The sequence below is a fragment of the Grampus griseus genome (assembly GCF_964374135.1).
Source record: "Grampus griseus genome assembly, chromosome: 13".
In the NCBI taxonomy this organism is placed as follows: domain Eukaryota; kingdom Metazoa; phylum Chordata; class Mammalia; order Artiodactyla; family Delphinidae; genus Grampus; species Grampus griseus.
In genome coordinates this window covers 52,470,721-52,494,498 of record NC_139007.1, presented here as the reverse complement: position 1 = coordinate 52,494,498, position 23,778 = coordinate 52,470,721, and the positions used below count along the sequence as shown (strand labels likewise).

The window sequence follows — 23,778 nt, the reverse complement described above, 5'->3', positions numbered from 1 at the left end:
ATTTCAATAAAATGTAAGGCTCACACTTCTTAAAACTTTCATTTATTTATCAGTGATCTAAATCTATGCCAAAATATCTATGAAGCAAAACCCAGAAGGTGAAAAAACAGATAATCTTAAATTACATTAACATGCCAGACTGAAAATGGCCAATCTCATCTCTCTCAGAAGAGCAGAGAGTCCTGACGCAGCAGAAAGGCCTTTAATCACAAATGGTTTAAATGACAATCCTGGTGAGATTCATTCACTTACTTGACTAATGAGAATTTCTAGCCTAGTTACACCAGTGGTTCTCAATTTCAGTTTATATATAAGTCACTCAGAGAGCACATTCAAAATGCAGATTCCAGAAGTAGGCCCCTTTTAATGCCCTAAGATTCTGATATCTCAAATTTGGTGAGGCCAGCCTACATATATTTTTTAACAAGCACCCCCAGTTATTCTGATGCAGGTAGTATGCAAATTCTACATTGTAAGTACCTCTGCAGCCATATCAAATTCGTTTTGGAATGAGCTGGAGAGCAGGTAAATCATCAATTAAAGTATTTAAGATATCCTTTCCCCTTTAATTTTAAATTAATCATATCTTCACTAGAAACTGATAGTCTGGTTCTTTGCTTTCTTGACCCCTTAGAAGATCCTCTTTTTTTTTTTGTGGTACACGGGCCTCTCACCGTTGTGGCCTCTCCCATTGCAGAGCACAGGCTCCGGACGCGCAGGCTTAGCGGCCATGGCTCACGGGCCCAGCCGCTCCGCGGCATGTGGGATCTTCCCAGACCGGGGCACGAACCCGCATCCCCTGCATCGGCAGGCGGACTTCCAACCACCGCGCCACCAGGGAAGCCCAGAAGATCTTCTTATAGGATAAATATTTATGCACAAGGTTAGATATTTCAACTTGATTACTCAGATATGAATGAATAGGAATGGAAGTGTTGGTGAGGATGTGGAGAAATTGAAACCCTTGTTCATTGCTGGTGGGAATGAAAAATGGTTCAGCCACTGTGGAAAACAGTCTCTCAGTTTCTCAAAAAGTTAAACATGGAATTACCATATGACACAGCACTCCTGCTCCTAGGCATATTCTCCAAAGAATTGAGAACAGGTACTCAAACAAATACATGTATATGCATGTTCAAAACAGCACTACTCACAATAGCCAAAAGGTGAAAACAACCCAAATATTCATCGAAGGACGAATGGATAAACAAATTGCAGTATATACATAAAATGGAATATTATTCAGTGGTAAAAATGAATGAAGTACTGATATAAGCTACAACACAGGTGAACCTCAAAAACACTAGGCTAAGTGAAATAAAGTCAGCCTCAAAAGGTCACATATTGTATGATTCCATTTACATGAAATACCTAGCTAAACCCACAGAGACAGAATGCAGGCTGATGGCTGCAGAGAAGAAAGAGAAATGGGAAGCAACTGCTTAGTGGGTATGGGGTTCCCTTTTGGGACGATTAAAATGTTTTGGGGCTGGACAGAGGTGGTAGTTCCACAACACTGTAAGTTTCTAAATGCCATTGAATGGTTCAATTTAAAATAATTTTATGTTATGCCAATTTATTTCAATAAAAAGTGAAAAAAATTATAAATTAAGTAATGAGTTAGCTTCAATATGAAATTTATACTAGAAGATTGAAAACTTACTTTTCTATTTAATCTGCTATATTACATAAAATATCTAACTTAAATCCAGAAAAAGAAATACTTTTATAAACTATTAAGTATCAGTATGATGTTTAGGAGTAAGAGCATTTGGTCTCTTGTACACACTGCTTCAAGTCCTGCCACTTCTCCTGGTTTACTCCTGCCTTGGCTAAGAATATGGAAGAATTAAAATTAAAATGCAAATAATATCTGGGAGGGTGTGAGAGGCCATGGGGTGCCCAGACATTTGGTCAAACATTATTCTGGGTGTGTCTGTGAGGGTCAGTCTGCATGAGATTAACATTTGAATTGGCAGACTGAGTAAAGCAGATTGCTCTCCCAAAGTGGGTGGGCCTCATCTAATCAGTTGAAGACCTAGATAGAACAAAAATGCTGACCCTCCCTTGAGTAAAAGGGAACTCTATCTGCCTGTCTGCTTTTGAGATGGGCCACTGTTTTGTCTTGTTGTTGTTTGTTTTTTTGTTTCTTCCTGCCTTCAGATTCAAACTGTAACATTGGCTCTTCCTAGGCCTTCAGACTGGAGCTACACAATCAGCTAAGTCCTTATAATAAATCTCTTTCTATATACAAATATATATCCTATTGGTTCTGCTTCTCTGCAGAACCCTGATTAACACAGAGGCTGTTACAATAAGACAGTATTGGTTGTGAAGACTTTAGTTGTTCACTAGCTCAGTCCAGAAAAAATGAAAGTCTTGAAGGAAAAAAACTGAGAGAGGAAGGAAGAGCTTAGGGCACTTCTTTGGAAAGGCTAAGAGACGGGTGGCTTGAGGGCACTGTGTGCTTTTCTTGGGGAACGACACACTGAGCAACAGCCATTGCCTACTTGATGATGCTGTCTGGTATTTTTGCTACTCCTATTAATGCCCATTTTTCTTGAGTCATTTTATCTAGGGGACATTGGCAGTACTTGATTGTTATATAATCATAAATTTATGGTTCTAATGCTAACACTTCATCCTTTTCAAAAGGTAAGCCACATTATAGAATACTGAGCATCAAATGCAGCTTAGCGAAATGAAAGTGGCAGTGGGATGTTAGTAGCACAGAAGTATTGAGCAAGTTTATCTAAAAAGGGAGAATGGAAAAAACAACCCACAGAATAGATGCATAAAAACCTCAGAAAAGATGTTAGGAGCAGCTGGTAATAAGACTAATGAGAACAAATATCTGAAACAAAATAATATTTCTTTATATATTGACAAGATTTGTAAAAAAATATATATTCTTCTTCCAGTATTCACAAATATAAATGTTTGTTGGTGCTATGATTCAAGTTAATTATAAATCTTAATTGCGCACCTTCTGTGCACAAACTACTGCACCAGACCAGAAGTGATATTGGCCCCGCATTGAAGGAACTTTTAAAAACACACATATTGCGTGAACATAATAACAAACTTGAGACTGAACTGTGTTAACGACAGATTACTCTTTTAAGATGCAGACCTCAGCTAAGATGTAGCCCCTTGGACAATACTGGCTTATTTTATATCTCTCCCCGCAAGGACGGGTCTTCCTTCTGCCAGCACTTGGTAAGCACAGCAATGTGCTGGCTGTGTGGCTGAATGGGGTTACAGGCTCGCTTGAAGTCTAAGGGCGCCCTCATGAGAATACAGACCACAAAACAGTGCAGGGTAAAGCAGTGGGGCGGAGATCCAGCACAGTCAGCAAACAGTAGGAGAATCTGAGGAAACGAGGGAGAGGAGTGTACAGAAGAGGAGAGCGGGTGCCTGGAACACCCCAAGACCCCTCTAAGCAAAGCAATCAGACGTAAGAAGTCCTCCTACACGAAGCTCTTGCTTTGGATCACGGCCACAACTGACTGCCTGAATCAAAAGCAGTCTAATAGGCTGACCTGTGAGGTGTCCTGTTACCCAAGTGCCTAACAGACCCAGTAGGATCTTCCCTCAAACAGAGAGAGGGGTTGCTTATGACCAGGGGCCCCAGAGGAATATCTGTGGAGAATTGAGGCAGAGAAGCTGAGCTGTCTGCACGATGTCTCAGTTCTTCATAGGGCCAGCCGTGGGACTGCTGAGATGTCCTTGATGCAATTAAACCCTAGCATTTACGGTAATCTGAATGCATGTGTGATCTGAAAGAACCTAATTTGTGGTGTGTGTGTGTGTGTGTGCGCGCACGTACGCTGTGAAAGGGCAGAGAAAGTGGATTTAAGAGAATAATGAGCAGAAAGCAGAGGTGACCTAGATGGAGGGAGAAGAAATGGACATGTGAAGAGGAAAAATAGCAAAGATCCCCTCCTTTGCTTTTTGCTGGGCCTGAGGCAAACAGCTGTGCCCAGTGCCCCTAGAGGTTACACTGCTACCTTTGGCAAGACATGGTGCTTCTCCACCCCTGAGGAATCCAGAAATAAGAGACAGGAAGCATGGAGGCTAATGCATCCTAAAGGATGAAAACATCAATCCTGGTAACGTGACAAAGTAACAAGGAGTCTGGTGTTATTTTCAGAAGTCAGGCTCAAAAAGTCTTAGGAATGAGACACACTGGAGGGTCATTAATGTGGCCAAATGAGACAAGAATGTGTGAAAACACTGGTTTTTATATTCATGGGGGCATCCATTGAGAACCAAGGCTTACTGTTTCTTGATTATAAACATAATACTTGCTCATTGTTGAAAGTTTAGAAAATACAGCATGCAGGCACACAAAAAACACAGATGTATATACGTGTGTGTGTGTGTGTGTGTATGTGTATATATCCCAGTAATCCCAGAACTGAGAAAAATCAAGTCATTTTATAAAAGTTGGTCTGTTACAGAGGTTGTGTATGAACTTAAACTTGGATGATAACAGTGAAGAAGTTAAATTTCAGCTTAGAATCAGTTAGCTGATGACAGTCTGCACAATATAACTTTAGTCAACACAACTGACAGGAGCAAGTCATAATCCAGGATTCCAGGCCCTAAGAAAACGTGGAGCTCAGATATTCTCTGTTTAGGTTGACTTTGGTCCATGCACTCTGGCAGGTGTGGCCAATCTGAAATAAACGAGGTGGCTCTGGATCAGTGGCCACAGACAGGTCCAGCTAAAGAACCAGGCTATTTGATCTGAGGCACTGTCCTTACTAACATAATTTCTGCTGTACTAGAAGAACAAGCTGCTCCTTCATTTTATCATGAGGTTATTCTAGGGTGTGTCTTACGAAAGCACCTGAAATGTCTTTAGTATTATTATGAGCTGTCATAAACACACACTGTCAGAACCTTAGAGCTTGGAGAGTCTGGGGTGGACACAGCAGGGTGAAGCTTAATTTAAAGCTGTGTCTCCAGCCTGTAGAAGAGGCCAGAGGAAGAAGACAAGCCTTGATTCCAGCTGGACCAAGAGCTTCCTACCCTCTGGGCCAGGGATTCAAATGGGGAGGAATGCTGGCCCCTTCCCCTCTTGCTCTACTGCTTCTTCTACTTGAGAAGCTCCCTTCTCCTGCCCTTTCCTCCTACAATGTAAACGCTCCCTAGCAAAGTATTTAAGAGGTAGCAAAGTGTATGTAGTGGGTGCTACAAACAAACGGCTTGAACGAAGAGATGTCTTCACGACAGGCCAGGCACCCTCCTTATCTCTAGGTCCAGATGCCCACGGCAACTACACAAGCTCTAATGAAGCCTAAAGTCATCACAGCTTCCCTCTCTACCGCCGGAGCTTTATTCTTCTGAAAAAGAGCACATCAACTTAACAAATTCAGTTGCTTCTATGAATGAAGTTTTCATTATAAACATAAATCCTTTCACAGTATTTGTTGAGCTAAGCTGCTGACCTAAAACAACAACTGCTCTTCAAAGGCAGCTTGCGACTGTACCAAGGTCTTGAAGGAATTCCATAGGTTTGTAAGTGATTTATTGTCCCCATAGCATTGTGATACTAAGAAGAGTAAGAGGTGCATATTTCCAACTAATTATTGTTGCTTAAGCAGCATAACCGTTTGTTTTCCTATGGCCACCAATGGATAATGGACAATTAGCATTACAAAAATACCTCAGAAAAATGAATCATCTTACAACATATCACTTATTAAATCTTATTAAATGAAAGACGACATAATTGTAATATGCAACTTATATCAACTAACAATAATTCTCAGGATTTGGAGATAGACATAGCAACAATAAGAAGATTACTAAACATACCTGAACTAGTTCTGCCTTTAATTCTTCTTTTTCCTCCTCAGAGAGCATGCTAGGGAAGTCAGCACTGGCTCCTGTGTCTTCATCTCTTCCTTGCAGTGGTTCAGTCTCCAACAAACCTTTAGGCAAGATTGGCAAAACATAACGCAAGTTAAAAAATGAATTTAGGGCTTCCCTGGTGGCGCAGTGGTTGAGAGTCCGCCTGCCGATGCAGGGGACGCGGGTTCGTGCCCCAGTCCGGGAAGATCCCACGTGCTGCAGAGTGGCTGGGCCTGTGAGCCGTGGCCGCTGAGCCTGTGCATCTGGAGCCTGTGCTCCACAACGGAAGAGGCCACAACAGTTGAGAGGCCCGCGTACCGCAAAAAAAATAAAAATAAAAAAATAAGAATTTAGCCAAATTCTACTTCCATGGTCTGAAGAACTAGATACTCTGACTGACCCTCCCACTGAAAAATAACTAAAAATTCCAGAAGAAAGAAATCCTTCTAAATGTGTCCTGAGCTGCCAAGAAAGTAAAGAATCCTAAGAATCCCCAAAAGTAAGTGAAAGTGGGAAGTGGAGATGTAAACAAAACAAGTCTTCATTAATTCTACATTTACCACCCAGCCTCAGTTTTTCCTGTCCCATGGGATGCAGGGGGCAGAGGACAAAGCCCAGGGCCACGGAGGGAGAGAAGGTTATGGTGAGACCCTCCTGCCCACAGGGCTACACCCTGAGAGTAAGGTGACCTGGAAGTAAACACCTTCACTCCCCACAGGCATCTGCAAGGCAAATTGCCTGCCTGACACTCAGCATGAAATGGACAGGGCAAAAGGGCTTCCCCTGAGAATTCACAACCTCCCAGGTGGTCCAAAAGAACCTCGAGATAAGAGAGTATCAAAACTTTTTTCCACTTCGATGTGGAAATATGCAGATACGGAATCTGGAGCAGCTGCAGCTGTGAAGAAGTACTGTGGCCACACTGACTCTGTCAGAGGGAGGTGGGAAGTGCCTGGACAACGCAAATGCATATGTCCTCTGTAAACAGGCGCACATATATACGGAAGCTTTATTTATGACATGAATTATGACAGAGCTGGCATTCATACATCTCTGGAAAAAGGAAGGTCTTTTAATAAATTGTCCTGGAACAAATAGTTTTCCATATAGTAAAAATAAAATTGGACACCTTCACACCATTAACAGAGATTAAATTATAAATATTTTAGAAGACAATATGGGACTTTATATTTATGAACCTCTGGGTAGGAAGGGATTTCTTGAGACACAAAAAAAGGGTAAATCATGAAAGAAAGGATGGATAAGATTAAGAATGAGTTATCACTTCACACCTGTCAGAATGGTTATTGTCAAAAAGACCACAAATAACAAATGCTGCTGAGGAGAAAAGGAAACACTTGTGCACTCTTGGTGGGAATGCAAATTGGTGCAGCCGTTATGGAAATAGTAAGGAGGTTCCTCAAAAAACCAAAAATAGAACTACTATATGATCCATCAATTTCATCTCTGGGTGTTTACCCAAAGAAAACAAAAACACTGACTTGAAAGATATATACACCCCAATGTTGATAGAAGCATAATTTACAATAACAAAGATCTGGAAGCAACCTAAGTGTCCATCAACAGATGAATGGATAAAGAAGACACGGCATATATATATATATATATATATATATATATATATATATATATATATATATATATACACATACACACACACACACGCAATGGAACATTAATCATATAAAAGAATGAAATTCTGCTATTTGCAAAAATGTGAAGGGACCTAGAGGGTATTATGTTTAGTGAAATAATTCAGACAGAGAAAGACAAATACTGTTTGTTATAACTTATATGTGGAACATAAAAAAATAAAACAAATAAAACAGAAACAGCTCACAGATATAGAGAACAAACTAGTCATTACCAGTTGGAAGAAGGATGGAGGAGGGAAAAGATAGGGGTAGAGGATTAAAAGAGACAAACTACTATATAAAATAAATGAGATACAAGGATATATTGTACAGCACAGGGAACATAGGCAATATTTTTAGAATAACTTTAAATGCAATATAATCTATCAAAATACTGAATCACTATATTGTACATTTGAAACTAATATAATATTGTAAATCAATTCTTAATCAAAAAATAAGAATGGGTATTCCCTGGTGGTGCAGTGGTTGGGAGTCCGCCTGCCGCTGCAGGGCACGTGGGTTCGTGCCCCGGTCTGGGAAGATCCCACATGCCGTGGAGTGGCTGGGCCCGTGAGCCATGGCTGCTGAGCCTGCGCGTCCGGAGCCTGTGCTCCGCAACGGGAGAGGCCACAACAGTGAGAGGCCCGTGTACCGCAAAAAAAAAAAAAAAAAAAGAATGTTTCTTCATCAAAAACACTAACTGTATGAAAAATAAAAAGACAAGCCACTAATGGAAGAAGATATCTCCCAGATGTAGAACTAGCAAAATTAGTTCCCAGAATAAACAGAATTCCTACCAACCCACATAAACAGTGGAAATAACCCAATAGAAACATGGGCCAAAAAACCCAAACAGATTCATTACAGGGAGAAATCACAAGTGGTTAATAAATCCTGAATAACATGCTCAACCTCATAGATATTCCGGGAAATACAAATTAAAACATTTCACACCCACTGGATTAGCAAAAAGTTAAAAGTTTGATGATATTAATAAAAGTTGATGACTATGTAGAGGATGGAAACTCTGATACACTGCTTGCAAAAATATAAATAGATACAAATAACTTGAAAAAAATGTATCATTATCTAGTAAAGTTGAACATTCACACACCCTACAATCCAGCATTCCACACCTATGGATATACCCAAGACACTCATACATCAGTACCTGAGGTCATTAATAAGAACTTTCATGATAGCAAAAAACTGTAAATCAGCAAAAGTCTATCAACAGGAGAACATATAAGCACACCGTGGTCATTTACACCAAGACAACTCGACCCCTAGTGAAATGAGTCAACTACAGCCATGCACGCCACATGGGTGAAACTCAGAAACAAGATGCTGAGTGAAAAACACAAGTTGCAGAAGAATAATAAAGTATAACTGTACTTATATGAAGTCTCCAAACACACAAACTAAATAAAGTACTGTTTAGGAATAAAAGTAAAAAGACAAGCAAGGCTATAGTAAAAAAATTCAGGACCATGGTTTTCTCTGAGGAGTGGGGGAGACCAATTTCAATGCTAAGTATTTCTTTTTCATGAGTAATACCTGTTCGTTGTAAAAGATAATCAAATGAAATGACCCATTAGTCATTAAAATTACTCTTAATCACACTACCCAGGAATAATGATCATCTTGTCCATCCTTTCTGGTCTTTCTTCTATGCATTTGCTTACATTTTCTTGTATATATTTACATGCATTTACTGTTGTGAATTTAATTTACTTTTTCAATAGGATAACATGATATCCTTCATGTCTCAAAACACATATCTACCTTTATTTATTTTTATGGTTGTACAGTATTTTGTCTCATGTATGACTGATAATTTATCCTGTTTATTGGGGAGCTGCAGTGAACATCTCCTTGCCAAGTCATTAGGCAAAATCTTGATGATTTCCTAGACACTGGGTTACAGAGGCAAAGGCCATGGACATTTTTAAACCTTCTGCCTGGTTATCCCCCAGAAAGGTGGTGCCAATTTTATGCAAACATCAGCAACCTAGGAGAGTATCTCTAGATTCTCCGTACAAGAATGTTAAGTAAGTCATTTAAAAGGTTTTAAACACTGTCATTTATTTTTGCTGGTAAATATTTATGTTTACATGTGGCCAATATATTTTTAGTCAGTGTTCTAGGATAACTGTCTAAATCAGGAATCAGCAGTAATTCCAAGCACAGTTTTAAGAGATGCGCCCAGAAGGTAAGCTGCCCACCTGCACTGGGGGCTGGGGAAGAGCCATAGGAGGAACCTGTAAGACACTCTGGTCTTCTCCCCAACTCAGCCTGGCCCAGGAACTTAGCAGATACTGCTCAAACTTAGCCAGAACCTAAATTCTCCATCTTCTCCTTTCTTGACAGTATGAGAGGACATGTACCAGGGAACAGACAACAGTTCCAGGCACTTAGACTTTTCAAGACATCAAACGTCTTTAGTATCTTCCTATATTCTAGGAAGATTCGAAATCCATTTAAATTGCTCATATGTGAATTGGGAAACTTCTAGCAAATTTAGGGAAGGACAGACCTCCCCTTATCCAGCAGGTAGCTTCTACTTTTCAGGGGGAAGGTATATACATCTCATAAAGTGAGATATTTCCTGCACTGGCTTCAGCTCTGATCTGTCATACATGCCACTCCTCAGAGACATCATGAATCTCAAAGTTTCTCTCCCAGAAAGCAGCCATTCAGGAAATCTGCCTGGAGCCCAGAAGCTGCTATTTAGGTCAGGTCTAATTAGACCAGCTACCTTCTTTACTCTTGTCTTTGAAATAAATGTCAGTTCCCTATCATTTTTTTGACTCACTGCGTTAGGGAAGCAGCAATCACTCATGAGGTCAAAGGATAATTCCAGAATCAAGGAGTAGGGGGAAAAAGGAGTTCGATTTTAAAAAGTGATTAAACAGTGAAAGAGTCAAAATCAGAAAGAAAAAAAAAGCAAATAGGAAGAGATACCAAATGACAGATGATAATGTGAGAAGGGCAGTAAAATGAGAATAAAGTAACCTAGTTACTATGGAAGAAGATATTAGAGAAGATTAAAAACATATTTTTAATAAAAGCAATAATTAGTGGGCAAAACTGTTCAAGAAGCACAATTTTTAGCGGGTACCAATACATTATGAATTTTGTTCTCTTTTCCAAATGTGCAGACTACGCCGCCTTTATCTGGCATAGAAGAAAGAGACTACAACAGGAGTTGGGACACTTGGAATTCTGCCTACCTGTGGGCTTGCCACTAACCAGCAGAGGACACTTGACCTCAATTATCTCATCTGTAAAATGGGTACCTTACAGGATTGTTGTTAAGATTAAATGATGTTAAATCAGATAAGATATGTGAAAATGTTTAAATTTCCGTACAGACCTCAGCAACATATTGGTGAAATTTGGGGGTGACAGTTTTTAAAAGTATTAATGTGCTATGTTCTCTTTTGTGTTTTAGCCTCCCCAAGATATAGTATTTTCCTAGCTGGTCTAAGGCATCCATCTGTCTGAGGTAGAGAAAGGAGCAAAAGAAACACAAAGATTAATATTTAGATTTTTGGCATCTGAAATTGGATTTGCCAGGAAGACAACAGTTTTGTAAAATAGGCAATATTCTTAGGAGGGGATGTTCTCCACATCTTTATTTCCCTTTGTACATCAGAAGCCAAGGCCAGGACATCCAGGCCAGGAAGTTCCCCTTAGGTACACAGTGCATGAGGATTTACCAAGGATGTACGTACCTCCTGCTCTGTGCCCCAGAGCAGGCGGGAAGAGGGAAGGGAGAAAGAAGGAGAGGAGCTGTGAGGTGTGTATGTCCAATCTTTCCCTTTGGGTTTTGGCCCAGAAAGATTTATAGAGGAAACTGCTGGAGGTTCTGTTTGCTTCTCCAGACCCACCCTCTATCCTCTTCCACTCTGCTCTGTGCCTGGGAGACTGGCCTAAGGATTACATCAACACGGTTCCCTCACCCTTCTGCTTCCTTTCTGCATTGGCCATCAGAGCCCCAGCGGGACCCTGTGGGACAGAAAGGGGCAGGGACTGCCTCTCTCCCTGCCAGGCTGCACTGTGCAGTTTTATTTTTCCACCACCAAAGACCACAGCTTCTGTTCAGTAGTTTTCTTCTACAGCTCAGCTCTTGTCAAGTTCCTAGAACCCTGCCCTGTCCTCCAGCCTAGGGATTGTACTGACTTCCTGCTGCTATTGCTCTGAGGAGCTTCAACATGCCCTGTTGGTTTCCCTTAATTCTTCCTATATTTCTAATAGTCCCTTCATTAAACTCTTGAATCAGGCACCCCTTTTGAGCATGTCATCCATTTACTTCTTTCCTGGTCCCTGACTGATACAGGAAGCCTGCCCCACTCTGATTTGGAGGGCAGTGGTCGCTCCAGAGAAAAATATCTTTCAGGCTGTGCTGCACCAACCTGGAGCACAGCCATATCTCTATCAACAGGTGCTGGGTGGTTGGGCATCTTGGCCCTTGGTGCTTAGTTCCCCAATTCACTCTTCTGCAGTCAGTTAACCACGCATGGGATCCAGAACTCCCCTTAGCACTTAGAGAGAAACTTGTTGCCTTGGCAAAGGGTTGGTGCCCCTGCAGCAGGAGCGGAGGTTACTGGCCCTGGCCAGAGGTCTGGGTGGAGGGGGTGGAGAAATCAGCCATCAAGAGCCAAAGTGAAGCTGAATCCGCTTGGAAAGGTTACTGGGCCCAGACTCAGGTAAGGAAGACAGGATCATAAGTAATACCTGCAGAAAACGTCAGCATCAGAAGACTTCATGGTCCCAGTGGCCCAAAGAGCCAGAGGAGAAGCCAAGGCACTACGTGGGCCCTTCCTGCTTCCATATACCAGACATCCCCTTAGCTGGGACACGGAAAAGGGGAGCTGAAAAAGGAAAATTCTGAGCTAGAGGGTAATTTTACTAAGGAATTAAGTACCATTTAAAGGGGCTTTAAAAATGATTGTATTGGAATGAACTAAAGCTATTTTTTCTTCCCCACTATCCAAAGCGCAAGGGTAGTAGGGGTACAGGTATAGGTCAGGTGTGGAGCACAAGTATGTGCACCAAGGTGTGGTGGAATAAATCTTGCAAACCTGCTGTGGGGTATTTTGCACTTCAAGATGCCCATTTTACTTTCATTAGTACATGCAACAAAATATACAGACCTGTCTTAATAAAAGTAACAGATATTCACAGGAATGACTCTACCGCAGGAATTGTGCTTCTGCATTGGCCAGGTGACATCCTGGTCTGTAAATACTCGTCAAATGCTACCATCCGCCTGCTTTCACTATACCTACAATGACCCAGTGATGACTCATTTAAGTCCCACATATGGGACTGAATGACACAACAAACTGAACCAGATCCAACTGAGAAGTCACTGTGGGCCAGTCTCAGCCTTTGCTAATGGGGACCTTCACTCATGGGACCTGGGTTCAGAGTCTGGCTCAGCTACTAGTTGCTGTGTTCTAACTTAGGTTAGTCTGAGTCCTAAGCCTATGCCTTTACCTGGCTTACAACCATCTGAAGAATAGTAAACAAAATGCTGCTGAGTACAAGTCAAGAATGAACTTTGGATGAAAGTGCCTCCCCTCCGACCTTGAAATGAAATCACCTGTTGGCATCAACGTACTTGAATGCATCTGGCCAAGCGCTCCCCTGGGTTAGGCTGTGGCTTCATGCACATACTGAAACAGTACAGTTAGCTATGAGGTAAAATGATTATGAACTGTGATTTCAGACGAGTGACCATACCCTGAATTGTTGGCAAATATATAAAAGTTCCAGAATTTCTTTTAAATAACAAAAGAATCTTGCATGTTTGTGTGCGTACACCATATTCAGGAATTAAGAAATAAATCCAGCAAAGGAAGTGCATATTTTCAAAAAGAATACAAAGTTATCCTAGGACTTAATAAAAAAAAAGATAGACCTGGATAGACCTAGAGTCTGTCATACAGAGTGAAGTAAGTCAGAAAGAGAAAGACAAATACCGTATGCTAACACATATATATGGAATTTAAGAAAAAAAAAATGTCATGAAGAACCTAGGGGTAAGACAGGAATAAAGACACAGACCTACTAGAGAATGGACTTGAGGATATGGGGAGGGGGAAGGGTAAGCTGTGACAAAGCGAGAGAGAGGCATGGACATATATACACTACCAAACGTAAGGTAGATAGCTAGTGGGAAGCAGCCGCATAGCACAGGAAGATCAGCTCAGTGGTTTGTGACCGCCTGGAGGGGTGGGATAGGGAGGGTGGGAGGGAGGGAGACGCAAGAGGGAAGAGATATGGGAACGTATATATATATATATAACTGATTCATTTTGTTGTAAAGCAGAAACTAACACACCACTGTAAAGCAATTATACTCTAATAAAGATGTTAAAAAAATTTAAAAAAAGAATGCAATAAAATAGCTTAAATGAAAATTCACCATGCTTTAAATAATAAATCTACAACTGTAATATTTATTACTTAATTATATTTTCTTCATGATGTTTGGTAAAAATAGCTTCAGGCATTCTTTTAACATAAAACTTCAAAATATCTCCATTTATTCCCTAAGGGAAAAGCTACTGAGCTAATCTCATTATTGTTGGATTTATGATTATCTCTGAGTACACACACAAAAAGCTAATACATGTTAATCTGAGGAGGGTAGAAATTAAAGCTATAAGACAAACTTGTTTATTAGAATCCCTTCTGCACATTTACTAAATCTTCCACACAAAAAACCAAAATATTATTTCTTATGCACCTCCCTTCTTGAACTGCTTTTCATTCATTTACCAGAAACTCGTATCTAGCCTATTGCTGAATCACATGTAGAGCAGATAGGGCTTTGAATGCTTTTCCTTGTTTTGCCCTGTAGTTTTGGCAGAGGGCTCAAATGCTAAGAACAATATAATGAGAGCTTTACACTCCCACATCCTAAAAGCAAGGCTGGAACCCTAACGTAGGACGCGCCAGTGGGATAACCTATCTCCAGCCTTTGAGACAGGGGGTGACACAGAAACCCCAGCTGCCACCTATGGCAGTCTGTAGCTTTAACATATGCAGGGTCCCCCACTGCTGAGCACCGGGAAGAGTCCACGGTGGGCTTTCATCTCCCAAACCCTCTCATATAGGAGTTGCTCAACTAATATTTGTTGAGTTAATCCCCTAGAATAGAAAATCAAGCTATCAACTCTTCTTTTTTTTTTTTTTTTTTTTTGCGGTACGCGGGCCTCTCACCGTTGTGGCCTCTCCCGTTGCGGAGCACAGGCTCCGGACGCGCAGGCTCAGCGGCCATGGCTCACGGGCCCAGCCGCTCCGCGGCATGTGGGATCTTCCGGACCGGGGCACGAACCCGTGTCCCCTGCATCGGCAGGCAGACTCCCAACCACTGCGCCACCAGGGAAGCCCCAACTCTTCTTTTTTTAAAAACACTGAAGTATTGTTGATTTACAATGTTGTGTAAAGTGATTCAATTATACATATATATGTCTATATATTCCTTTTCATTATGGCTTATTATAGGATATTGAATATAGTTACCTGTGCAGTACAGTAGGAGCTTGTGGTTTATCTATTTTATATATAGTAGTTTGTATCTGCTAATCTCAAACTCCTAATTTATCCCTCCCCCAATCCCTTTCCCCTTTGGTAACCACAGGCTTGTTTTCTACGTCTTACCAAGTCTTCCTGATGCCCTTTGCGTATCTTTTCATCATCTATCATATCTGTCTATCCTTCTGAATCTTCATTGCTATGACACAGTACTGCTTGCTGTGCATACTGCTTGCTGTGACTTAGGGCTTTTGTCACTACACACTCAAAATTATTTAAATCTTAGCTAAATTTTATCTCCTTGCTTATAGTCTCTTTCTCCACCACCCAATCTACACAACACTCAAATTAATATTTTGAACACATAACCTTCATCATGTTAAAACCCCGTTGCAAAAACATTACATGGATGGAATGGAATTGCTTCTAGCCTAAATTTGAAAATTCTTACACTAGCATTCAAAACCTTCCACGGCTGGCTACAAGTGGTGATTCCAACTAGCCTGCCTATGATTCTCCCGCCAAGGCCTCAAAACCCACCAGGCTGTCATATGCAGTGTTCCTCACTCGTGTTCTATTCATTCTTATGTTTTTGTGCCACTCCATCTCTCTCGAAAGCCTCTCTTCCCTTCCTCTTCAGTTTCTCTTCTAAGAATCCTACCAAGTTGCCCACAACACTAGAATAACAAGTTAACATGTCGTGTGCCTTAAATTGATCTAAAATGGCTCTTTTGCTTTCTCTATGTATTACGACGTACATTACTCTCTATATTATGATATACATTATTCTATATATTACTACTAAATATTATATAGAGTAAAAGCTACATTACGACTTGCATTTTATAAATTGCATTAATACACATAATACTATATATTACTATACTTATAGTTAAACAAGTTTATGAAGAAAATATTTCAGGCACTGTCCTGTAAAATTTTATTATCCTTCTTAAAATATGAAGAACACATGAGTCACCACTACTAATAGCATTATTTTCTAAAGCTTTGGTGTCATTTAATAATGTAGCTAAAAAAGATCATCTCTGTAATGCTCAGCCTGAGAGTGTACTAATCAGTTGAATAAGGACTTTATGCTTTTTACTAAGTATTTTATCTAAAGATGCTTCTGAGGTTGTAGACGACTAAATTAAATTCTTATACTCCATCTTTCCCCTTTTTTTTAATATGCTGTTTAGGTAATAATCCACATAGTCAGATGCTGGTTAAAATAGACTCTACTCTCTAAAGAAAAATTTGTGACTGACCAAAACCTAACATTGGCTAAAGATGGAAGTGACATGCTATTACAGATAGAGATAAACAAATACATGGAAATATTTCCTTCCGTTTCTCATTTACCCATATGTACAAGGTAACTGTCTTCTGACTGTAAGAGGAAACATACCCTTGATATAAAATTTTTAGGTGCATTGTGTATTGATGAGGTTACCAAAATTCAATAGGATACTAAAGTTAGCAGAAAGTATACGGCACGCAAGAGTTAAATAAGTACTGCACAGCCCTGAAGGGCAGGCCATCTTCAAGGAGCTCAAATCAATCAGGGATGCACATAAACCTAAATTATCATTTCTGTGACTAAGGTCTGATCAGGACTCTTACCTACCGTCAGGGATAAGAATCCCAGACAGTCTGAACTGGCCCCATTTACCCAAGGCTTCCCTGGGCTCATGCCCAACCCACGCCTTTAGGGTGCTTCTGAAGGTACTGAGAGCTGTGGAAATTTGAGGGATGGAGAGGTCCTGCACCCCTATGGCTACAGTGGCGCTGCCCAGGCCCATGGGAGTGGCTTGATTTGTGGTATCATTTAACTGGGCTAACTACAGAAAATGTCCTTGCATTAAGACACGGCTTCAATTATTGTGAAAGACCAGCTGGCCATTCGGGCTGGGATCCCCAGGTTGGCTGCATCTTTGAGAGATGTCATATTCTGTAGTCTGTTAAGTCCAGATATTTTATTTCACTACTTCACATTGTGGTAATCAGCCTCTTAGATGATAGTTTCCACTAACAAATCTTCTGGGGGATTGATTTGCCAAGAAGACCAAATTTCTTTCGGGAAATTCTGTGCTCTCTACTTTCTCAGAACAAAATCTACTAGAGAAACCAAATGAACAGCAAAAGATTATCTGGTAAGCATTGGGAAGAATAAAGAGAGTTTGATGACTTCAAGATATTTATCACTTATGCTATATTTTAACCGCACAATTCATTGTCTTTCCCCTCCTTCAGATTATGAGGTTCTTTATACACTCTTAATACAAGGTTCTCCATAAATATCAATATTTGTGGACTAATTTAATTAGCTCTCATGACTTTACATATGTACTATTCAAATGTCTATGAATTAAATCTGATATTCAGTCAAGGGAGCCTCTGTCTTTTTGCAGTGTTGAAGACAAAATGATCAAGACTTACAACCATTAAACTCTTAGAGGAAAACATAGGCAGAACATTCTATGACATAAATCACAGCAAGATCCTTTTTGACCCACCTCCTAGAGAAATGGAAATAAAAACAAAAATAAACAAATGGGACCTAATGAAACTTCAAAGCTTTTGCACAGCAAAGGAAACCATAAACAAGACCAAAAGACAACCCTCAGAATAGGAGAAAATATTTGCAAATGAAGCAACTGACAAAGGATTAATCTCCAAAATTTATAAGCAGCTCATGCAGCTCAATAACAAAAAAACAAATAACCCAATCCAAAACTTGGCAGAAGACCTAAACAGACATTTCTCTAAAGAAGATATACAGACTGCCAACAAACACATGAAAGAATGCTCAACTTCATTAATCATTAGAGAAATGCAAATCAAAACTACAATGAGATATCATCTCACACCAGTCAGAATGGCCATCATCAAAAAATCTAGAAACAATGAATACTGGAGAGGGTGTGGAGAAAAGGGAACCCTCTTGCACTATTGGTGGGAATGTAAATTGATACAGTCACTGTGGAGAACAGTATGGAGGTTCCTTAAAAAACTACAAATAGAACTACCATATGACCCAGCAATCCCACTACTGGGCATATACCCTGAGAAAACCATAATTCAAAAAGAGTCATGTACCAAAATGTTCATTGCAGCTCTATTTACAATAGCCCAGAGATGGAAACAACCTAAGTGTCCATCATCAGATGAATGGATAAAGAAGATGTGGCACATATATACAATGGAATATTACTCAGCCATAAAAAGAAACGAAATTGAGCTATTTGTAATGAGGTGGATAGACCCAGAGTCTGTCATACAGAGTGAAGTAAGTCAGAAAGAGAAATACCGTATGCTAACACATATGTATGGAATTTAAGAAAAAAAATGTCATGAAGAACCTAGGGGTAACACAGGAATAAAGACACAGACCTACTAGAGAATGGACTTGATATGGGGAGGGGGAAGGGTAAGCTGTGACAAAGCGAGAGAGAGGCATGGACATATATACACTACCAAACGTAAGCTAGTGGGAAGCAGTCGCAGCACAAGGAGATCAGCTCGGTGCTTTGTGACCGCCTGGAGGGGTGGGATAGGGAGGGAGACGCAAGAGGGAAGAGATATGGGAACATATGTATGTGTATAACTGATTCACTTTGTTATAAAGCAGAAACTAACACACCATTGTAAAGCAATTATACTCCAATAAAGATGAAAGAAAAAAAAAAGACTTACAACCAACGCAGTGGCCATTGACAGAAGTACTAAATAACGCAGCAGAGAAGTAACAATCAGCACACATCAATGTATCAGCTGTCCTGGCACCATCACTACATTCTTGTTACTGCATCTAGTCCCTTCAAGAACTACATTCAGCCAGAGGCTAGCTTTCATTCTATCAATGTTCTGCCTGAGTTTATACCTTTATATTCCCCAATAAAACAATTCTGTTTCTACTTCCTTGAAAAAGATACAAGTAATTAAAGGGAGAAAGTTTAAGAGGAACTAGGATCCTCAAGACATGATGGGTGTCCCTAGAATATTAACCCCATTTGGTAACAGAAAACACCTACAGCAGGATCTTACCCAACATCGCAACAAGTTGAAAATTGACATATACCTGGGACTATCTGTGGTAGAAAGGTGTCCCTTCACGTCACCCAGGACATGGTTGTGTTACACTGTCCAACTTCTGTGTTAATTTAGGTTGTTTAGAAAATATCAATAAAAGAAAACTTTAGTTAACTGTGAATACTGTAGAAAAAAATTTCTTTAAATGTTTAAAAGTGGGTCAAAGGAACAAGTATAGAAAACACTGGGTTTTCTTTAATGAAAGCCAGAAACAGAGAAGCTTAAGTTCCTTACAGTTGATGTGGTAGATGTGTTCCTCCGGGGGCTGCTTCTGAAATTCACTCATGTGAGGCCAATGTGAATCACAACCAAAGAGTGAGCCACTCAGACCTGAGTTTTTATTCCTCACCTGAGGTCACATGGCCTTATCCACACCAATGGCTTCTGTTGGTTACAAGCATTTCAAGTGACCACACTCAAAGCCATGGGAAAAAACCACGAAGTCAATTTTCAATTAAAAGATGTGACACGAGGCAGGCCTGGATGGGGAGGCTGCCGGACGGGGAGAGGGGACAGAGCCTGGAGCCGTGCCCCATGCTCCCGGCTGGGACATCAAGGCTGTCCATGGGGCCCGGTCTGCCGTGCAGGCTGTGCAGCGGGTCCGCAGTAGGCTGCCCAGGTGGGTGCGAGGGACAGGAAAGCATCCCTGGCAGGTTTGTAGCAGCCCACCCGGACAGACCCCTTTTGAGGACGGCAGCTTAGCTTGCACTGAGGACTGTGAAAGCATTTCATTGAGCGCTTGCTATGTGCCGAGCCTGGTTCTTGGCACCAAACGGACTGTGCCAGCCATGCAGCAAGGGGAGCGGGGGAGGAAATGGACGGTTTCCTGAGCGACAGGGACCTTGATGACGGCCGCTACCTGCCCAGGCCCAGGCCGTCTGCAGGTGGAGATGGCTATCCCTTGTACGGCAACCCACAAGGCAACAGGACAGCAAAATTCCTGTCTCCTATCGTGTGCGCGTGGTGACCCTGGTGGGGTAAATGGCCAGCTATTTCCAGTACAACAGGAGGAGGAATTGTTTCAGGACAAATGAACCAGAAAACATCTGAGGCCTTGAAGATCCACCCATTGCTTTGAGAAAAGCTCCACCCAGACAAGATCCGCCTTCATGGATTCCGTGCAAAGTTCCTTTCCTTCTTGGCTTAAGCAGCTGCCCTGAAGGGTTTTCTCTTCTGTCTGCAATAGACGTGCTACCTAACCAAGAATTCCTAATTCCTCAGACACCTCAATCATGATAAGGTAGACACCTGGACCTTGGGTTGTAAAAAGATTGCTTGATCTGTTGGTTCCATCGTGAATCCGGACAGATTCCAGCTCTGGAATGAGCTCCAAAACTACCTCCTGGTGTGACCTCAGGCCATGGCCATGGTCACAAAGCACAGGGCCAGCAGAATGACACCGGGGTCTTGGGCGGGAATGCCATCGGCTTCTAAAAGATGGAGACAGACTGCTGTTTGGGTTTCCAAGAAGCTGGTAAGAAGCTCGACTGATGCTGCAAGTTCCTTAGTTACGTCAGGAATCCAGACCCGCTCATCACCGCCCATGAATCGGGAATGAGTGATTTCTGACACTAACGGCAGAATTTGAACATTATTTCAGCTCACAAAAGTATTGTCATCTGCAGAGGATGAGGCTGGATTTGGGAAATTTAAGTGCAAGATTGCTGATGTGGAAACCGTCTCGGGGAAGTGATCATGGGGTGCTTTTTCCTGTGACATAGTACAGTTTCTACATTTTTTTGTAGAACGTGGGGTAGAAATAGAGATTTGCAGATGTTGAAGCTTTTCGTCTTATTTTTGGTCTTTGATCCTCTGTGGGTACCAGTTCTTAAGGTGACGGCAATGCTTTCCTTGGTTTATACTTTTCTTTTTACTGGACTACATAATCTTCTATCTTCAAACATCTAAAAAGTATACTACATTTTAGTCATACTTTAGGGGAGAGGAAAAAGGATGGTTTGGGCAGATGAGTATAGTTTGATTCAACTGAGATTAATGCTGATAGAATTTGAGAGTTTAAATATTAGAACCAAAGAGGAAACCAGTCACCAGAATCTGGATCTCACAAAGAGGACACATTAAAATTCCAAATATGCATGCTTTGTGCTCACCCTTAAGGATCCAGAGCTAGGTCTCCAAAGAGAAGTTGAAAGCAGAAAGCGTCTGAAAGAGCTTCCCCAAAACGGAAAAGAACTTAAAACTAAAGATCCTGATTAGATGTGTCAGAATTGCATGACTTCCGTCCTGGATTTACAAAGATTTGAGCCGTTTGAAGACAGCCTGCGTTTCCTACTTTAATATGAATGCCCTAGGCCTCTTCCCAAATCTTGTTGAGCTTCCCCAGAAGTGAGGGTGCCCACTACACATTTCCCATATATGATTTTTAGTGGAGAGTTTAACTCTTGTTAAAAAGTGCGTGAAGGTACACACACAGGTGTACATAAATGGAACTTAAGCATTTTTAAGGTAACTCCATCCATTTTCTGTAACTGTCATGGGCAACTTTTCGTCATTTAAAATACATGTAAGAGAATAAATAAATAAAATACGTGACATATTTATCATGAATCTTCTTGGCTTCTCCAATTGCCTACGTTTCAAGTATAAGATTAAGGCACTTGGAATATTCTTCCCATTCCGAACCATCATTTGCTATTCTAGAAAGGCACAGTTTGACACACACAAAACAGATGCACAGTGGATAAATCTGCAACTCAGACCAAAACAATCCAAAAGCAGAGTGATAAAGACGCAGCAGCCACAAAGTTGTGAATAAAAAACCAAACAAATAGTTATGGAAAAACAAAAAATAACTAATCTTCCTGATGGACAGACTCTAGGAACTTCCTTCTCTGAATAAACTCCTACATTGATGTGGGAAAATAAAACTATTGCAAGAATGTGTATAGACAAACCAAAAATAGGCAGATCATTTAACTTTTAAATAATCCTTTTTTTGTATCCCCATCCTCATTTCACAACCCCCAGCCCTATATATACATATTCAACTTTACCTCTCATGAAACTTGGAAAAGGAAACCAAACCTGACAAAAGATAAATCCGCGGAATTTAACACCCAGCCTTAGATTTTTGCCTTGAACAAGAAGGAAGACAGTCTCACTTATATTACAAGAAAAGCCCAAGGTAATAAACTGTCCTGTATTCAAACTCATCAAAAAAATTAACACTCATTTTAAAAAAAGAAAGAATCCCTTCTCCTTTTCTCTCTACTTCTCCCCTCTTTCTTCTTACACCATCAGAAATAGACTCGAGAATTAGATTTTCCATTTATTTATTTGGTGAGTCATCTTGAGATAACTGAGCTACAGTCAAGGAACCTGGGACCAGTTTCTCATTTCCTCCAACCCCTGAGGGAGTGAGACAGACACAAGCTTGCATATAGTCAGCTTCACTGGACAGGCTACCCTCCCATCCTCGGTCATTCCTTGAATGCTCATGGGTCTTTGTAAAGGTCTGGGTCATTCTTCAGGGCAAGTTCAAGCAAAAAAAGTAAAACCATTCCCTTTACAATAGAAGACATCTTCTAGGGACTCAAGCAGAGCAAAATATAACTTCCCCCCACACCGCATATTTACAGAAAGGGGTAAATAGTAAGAAAGACCTCCATAGGACCAAGGTTCTTTTTTTTTTAAATAAGCTTTTAAAAGTTCTTTAGTCCTTATACAACATTATGGCTATGGTGAGAGCTAAAGAATAATGCCAGGATGCAGCCTATTGGTACCACAGGCAGACTTGAAGGCCTGATCATTTAAAAAGCATTGGCCAGAATTATAGGCAGCCTTCCCTTTACTGTTAACAATCAGTTCGGTAGCATTCACATTTCCCCAGTTTTGCTTATCAAATATTTAGCATTTCAAATAGCTGCTACTGACAATGTCCAAGAGAAAATCTTTTTCTCCTGAAATCTCAGTAGGAAAATAAATGCTAAAAGAGATGGAAAGATGTGTTTCTGCATCATGAAATGTTTAGCAGAAATAAAGTATGCAAGAACTAGGAAAGTTTAAGGCAAGTCATATACAAGAAAATACAATGGCTAAATCATATATGAAAAGACAACCTTACTAGTAGAAGGAAAATGCAAATTAAAATTGCAAAGTGGTATGATTTTTCGTCTAAGAGATTAGCAAAAATTCGAGCGCTGGAGGACAGCCTGTGTTGGCAAGGTTGTAGAGAAACCGGTCCTCCACCACATCACTGGCTTCCGGACTCTGACAGCTGATTGGGAGAGCCTCTGACCCTGCCATCCCACTCTTGAGAATCAATCTTAACAGAAAAAAACGAGAAGATGTAAGAAAATAGGTATAAGTATTTACTGCAGCATTGTTGGTAGCGGCAGAAAACTAAAAAAACCTGGCTACCCGTCAGTAGGGGAACACCTGAAGGAAGTACAGGATTCCCATACTGCGTACTATTTTTCAGTTATTAAAAATAATGAACTGGATTGACATTCATGGACCAGGAGGAATGTTCACTGTATGTTGTTAAATGTGTAAAGCAACCTGCTACATCATGTTCACCCATGACCCATTTGGGGACAGCAATGAAAACTGGTGGGGAAGGCAGTCTCAAGCATGCAGTCTTTGGACCCCCATT

The 23,778-nt window shown here is 40.8% G+C and overlaps 1 protein-coding gene across 6 annotated transcripts in view; it reads right to left on the bottom strand.

The window, feature by feature from the left end:
- The window catches only part of TPD52L1 (TPD52 like 1), a 99,584-nt gene that overhangs the window by 30,526 nt on the left and 45,280 nt on the right, over positions 1-23,778 (bottom strand). For all 6 annotated transcript variants that reach the window (XM_082669085.1, XM_082669086.1, XM_082669087.1 and 3 more), the window contains exon 2: positions 5,827-5,942. In XM_082669085.1, the coding sequence (XP_082525211.1) occupies positions 5,827-5,942 (116 nt within the window). The remainder of the gene's footprint in view (positions 1-5,826; positions 5,943-23,778) is intronic.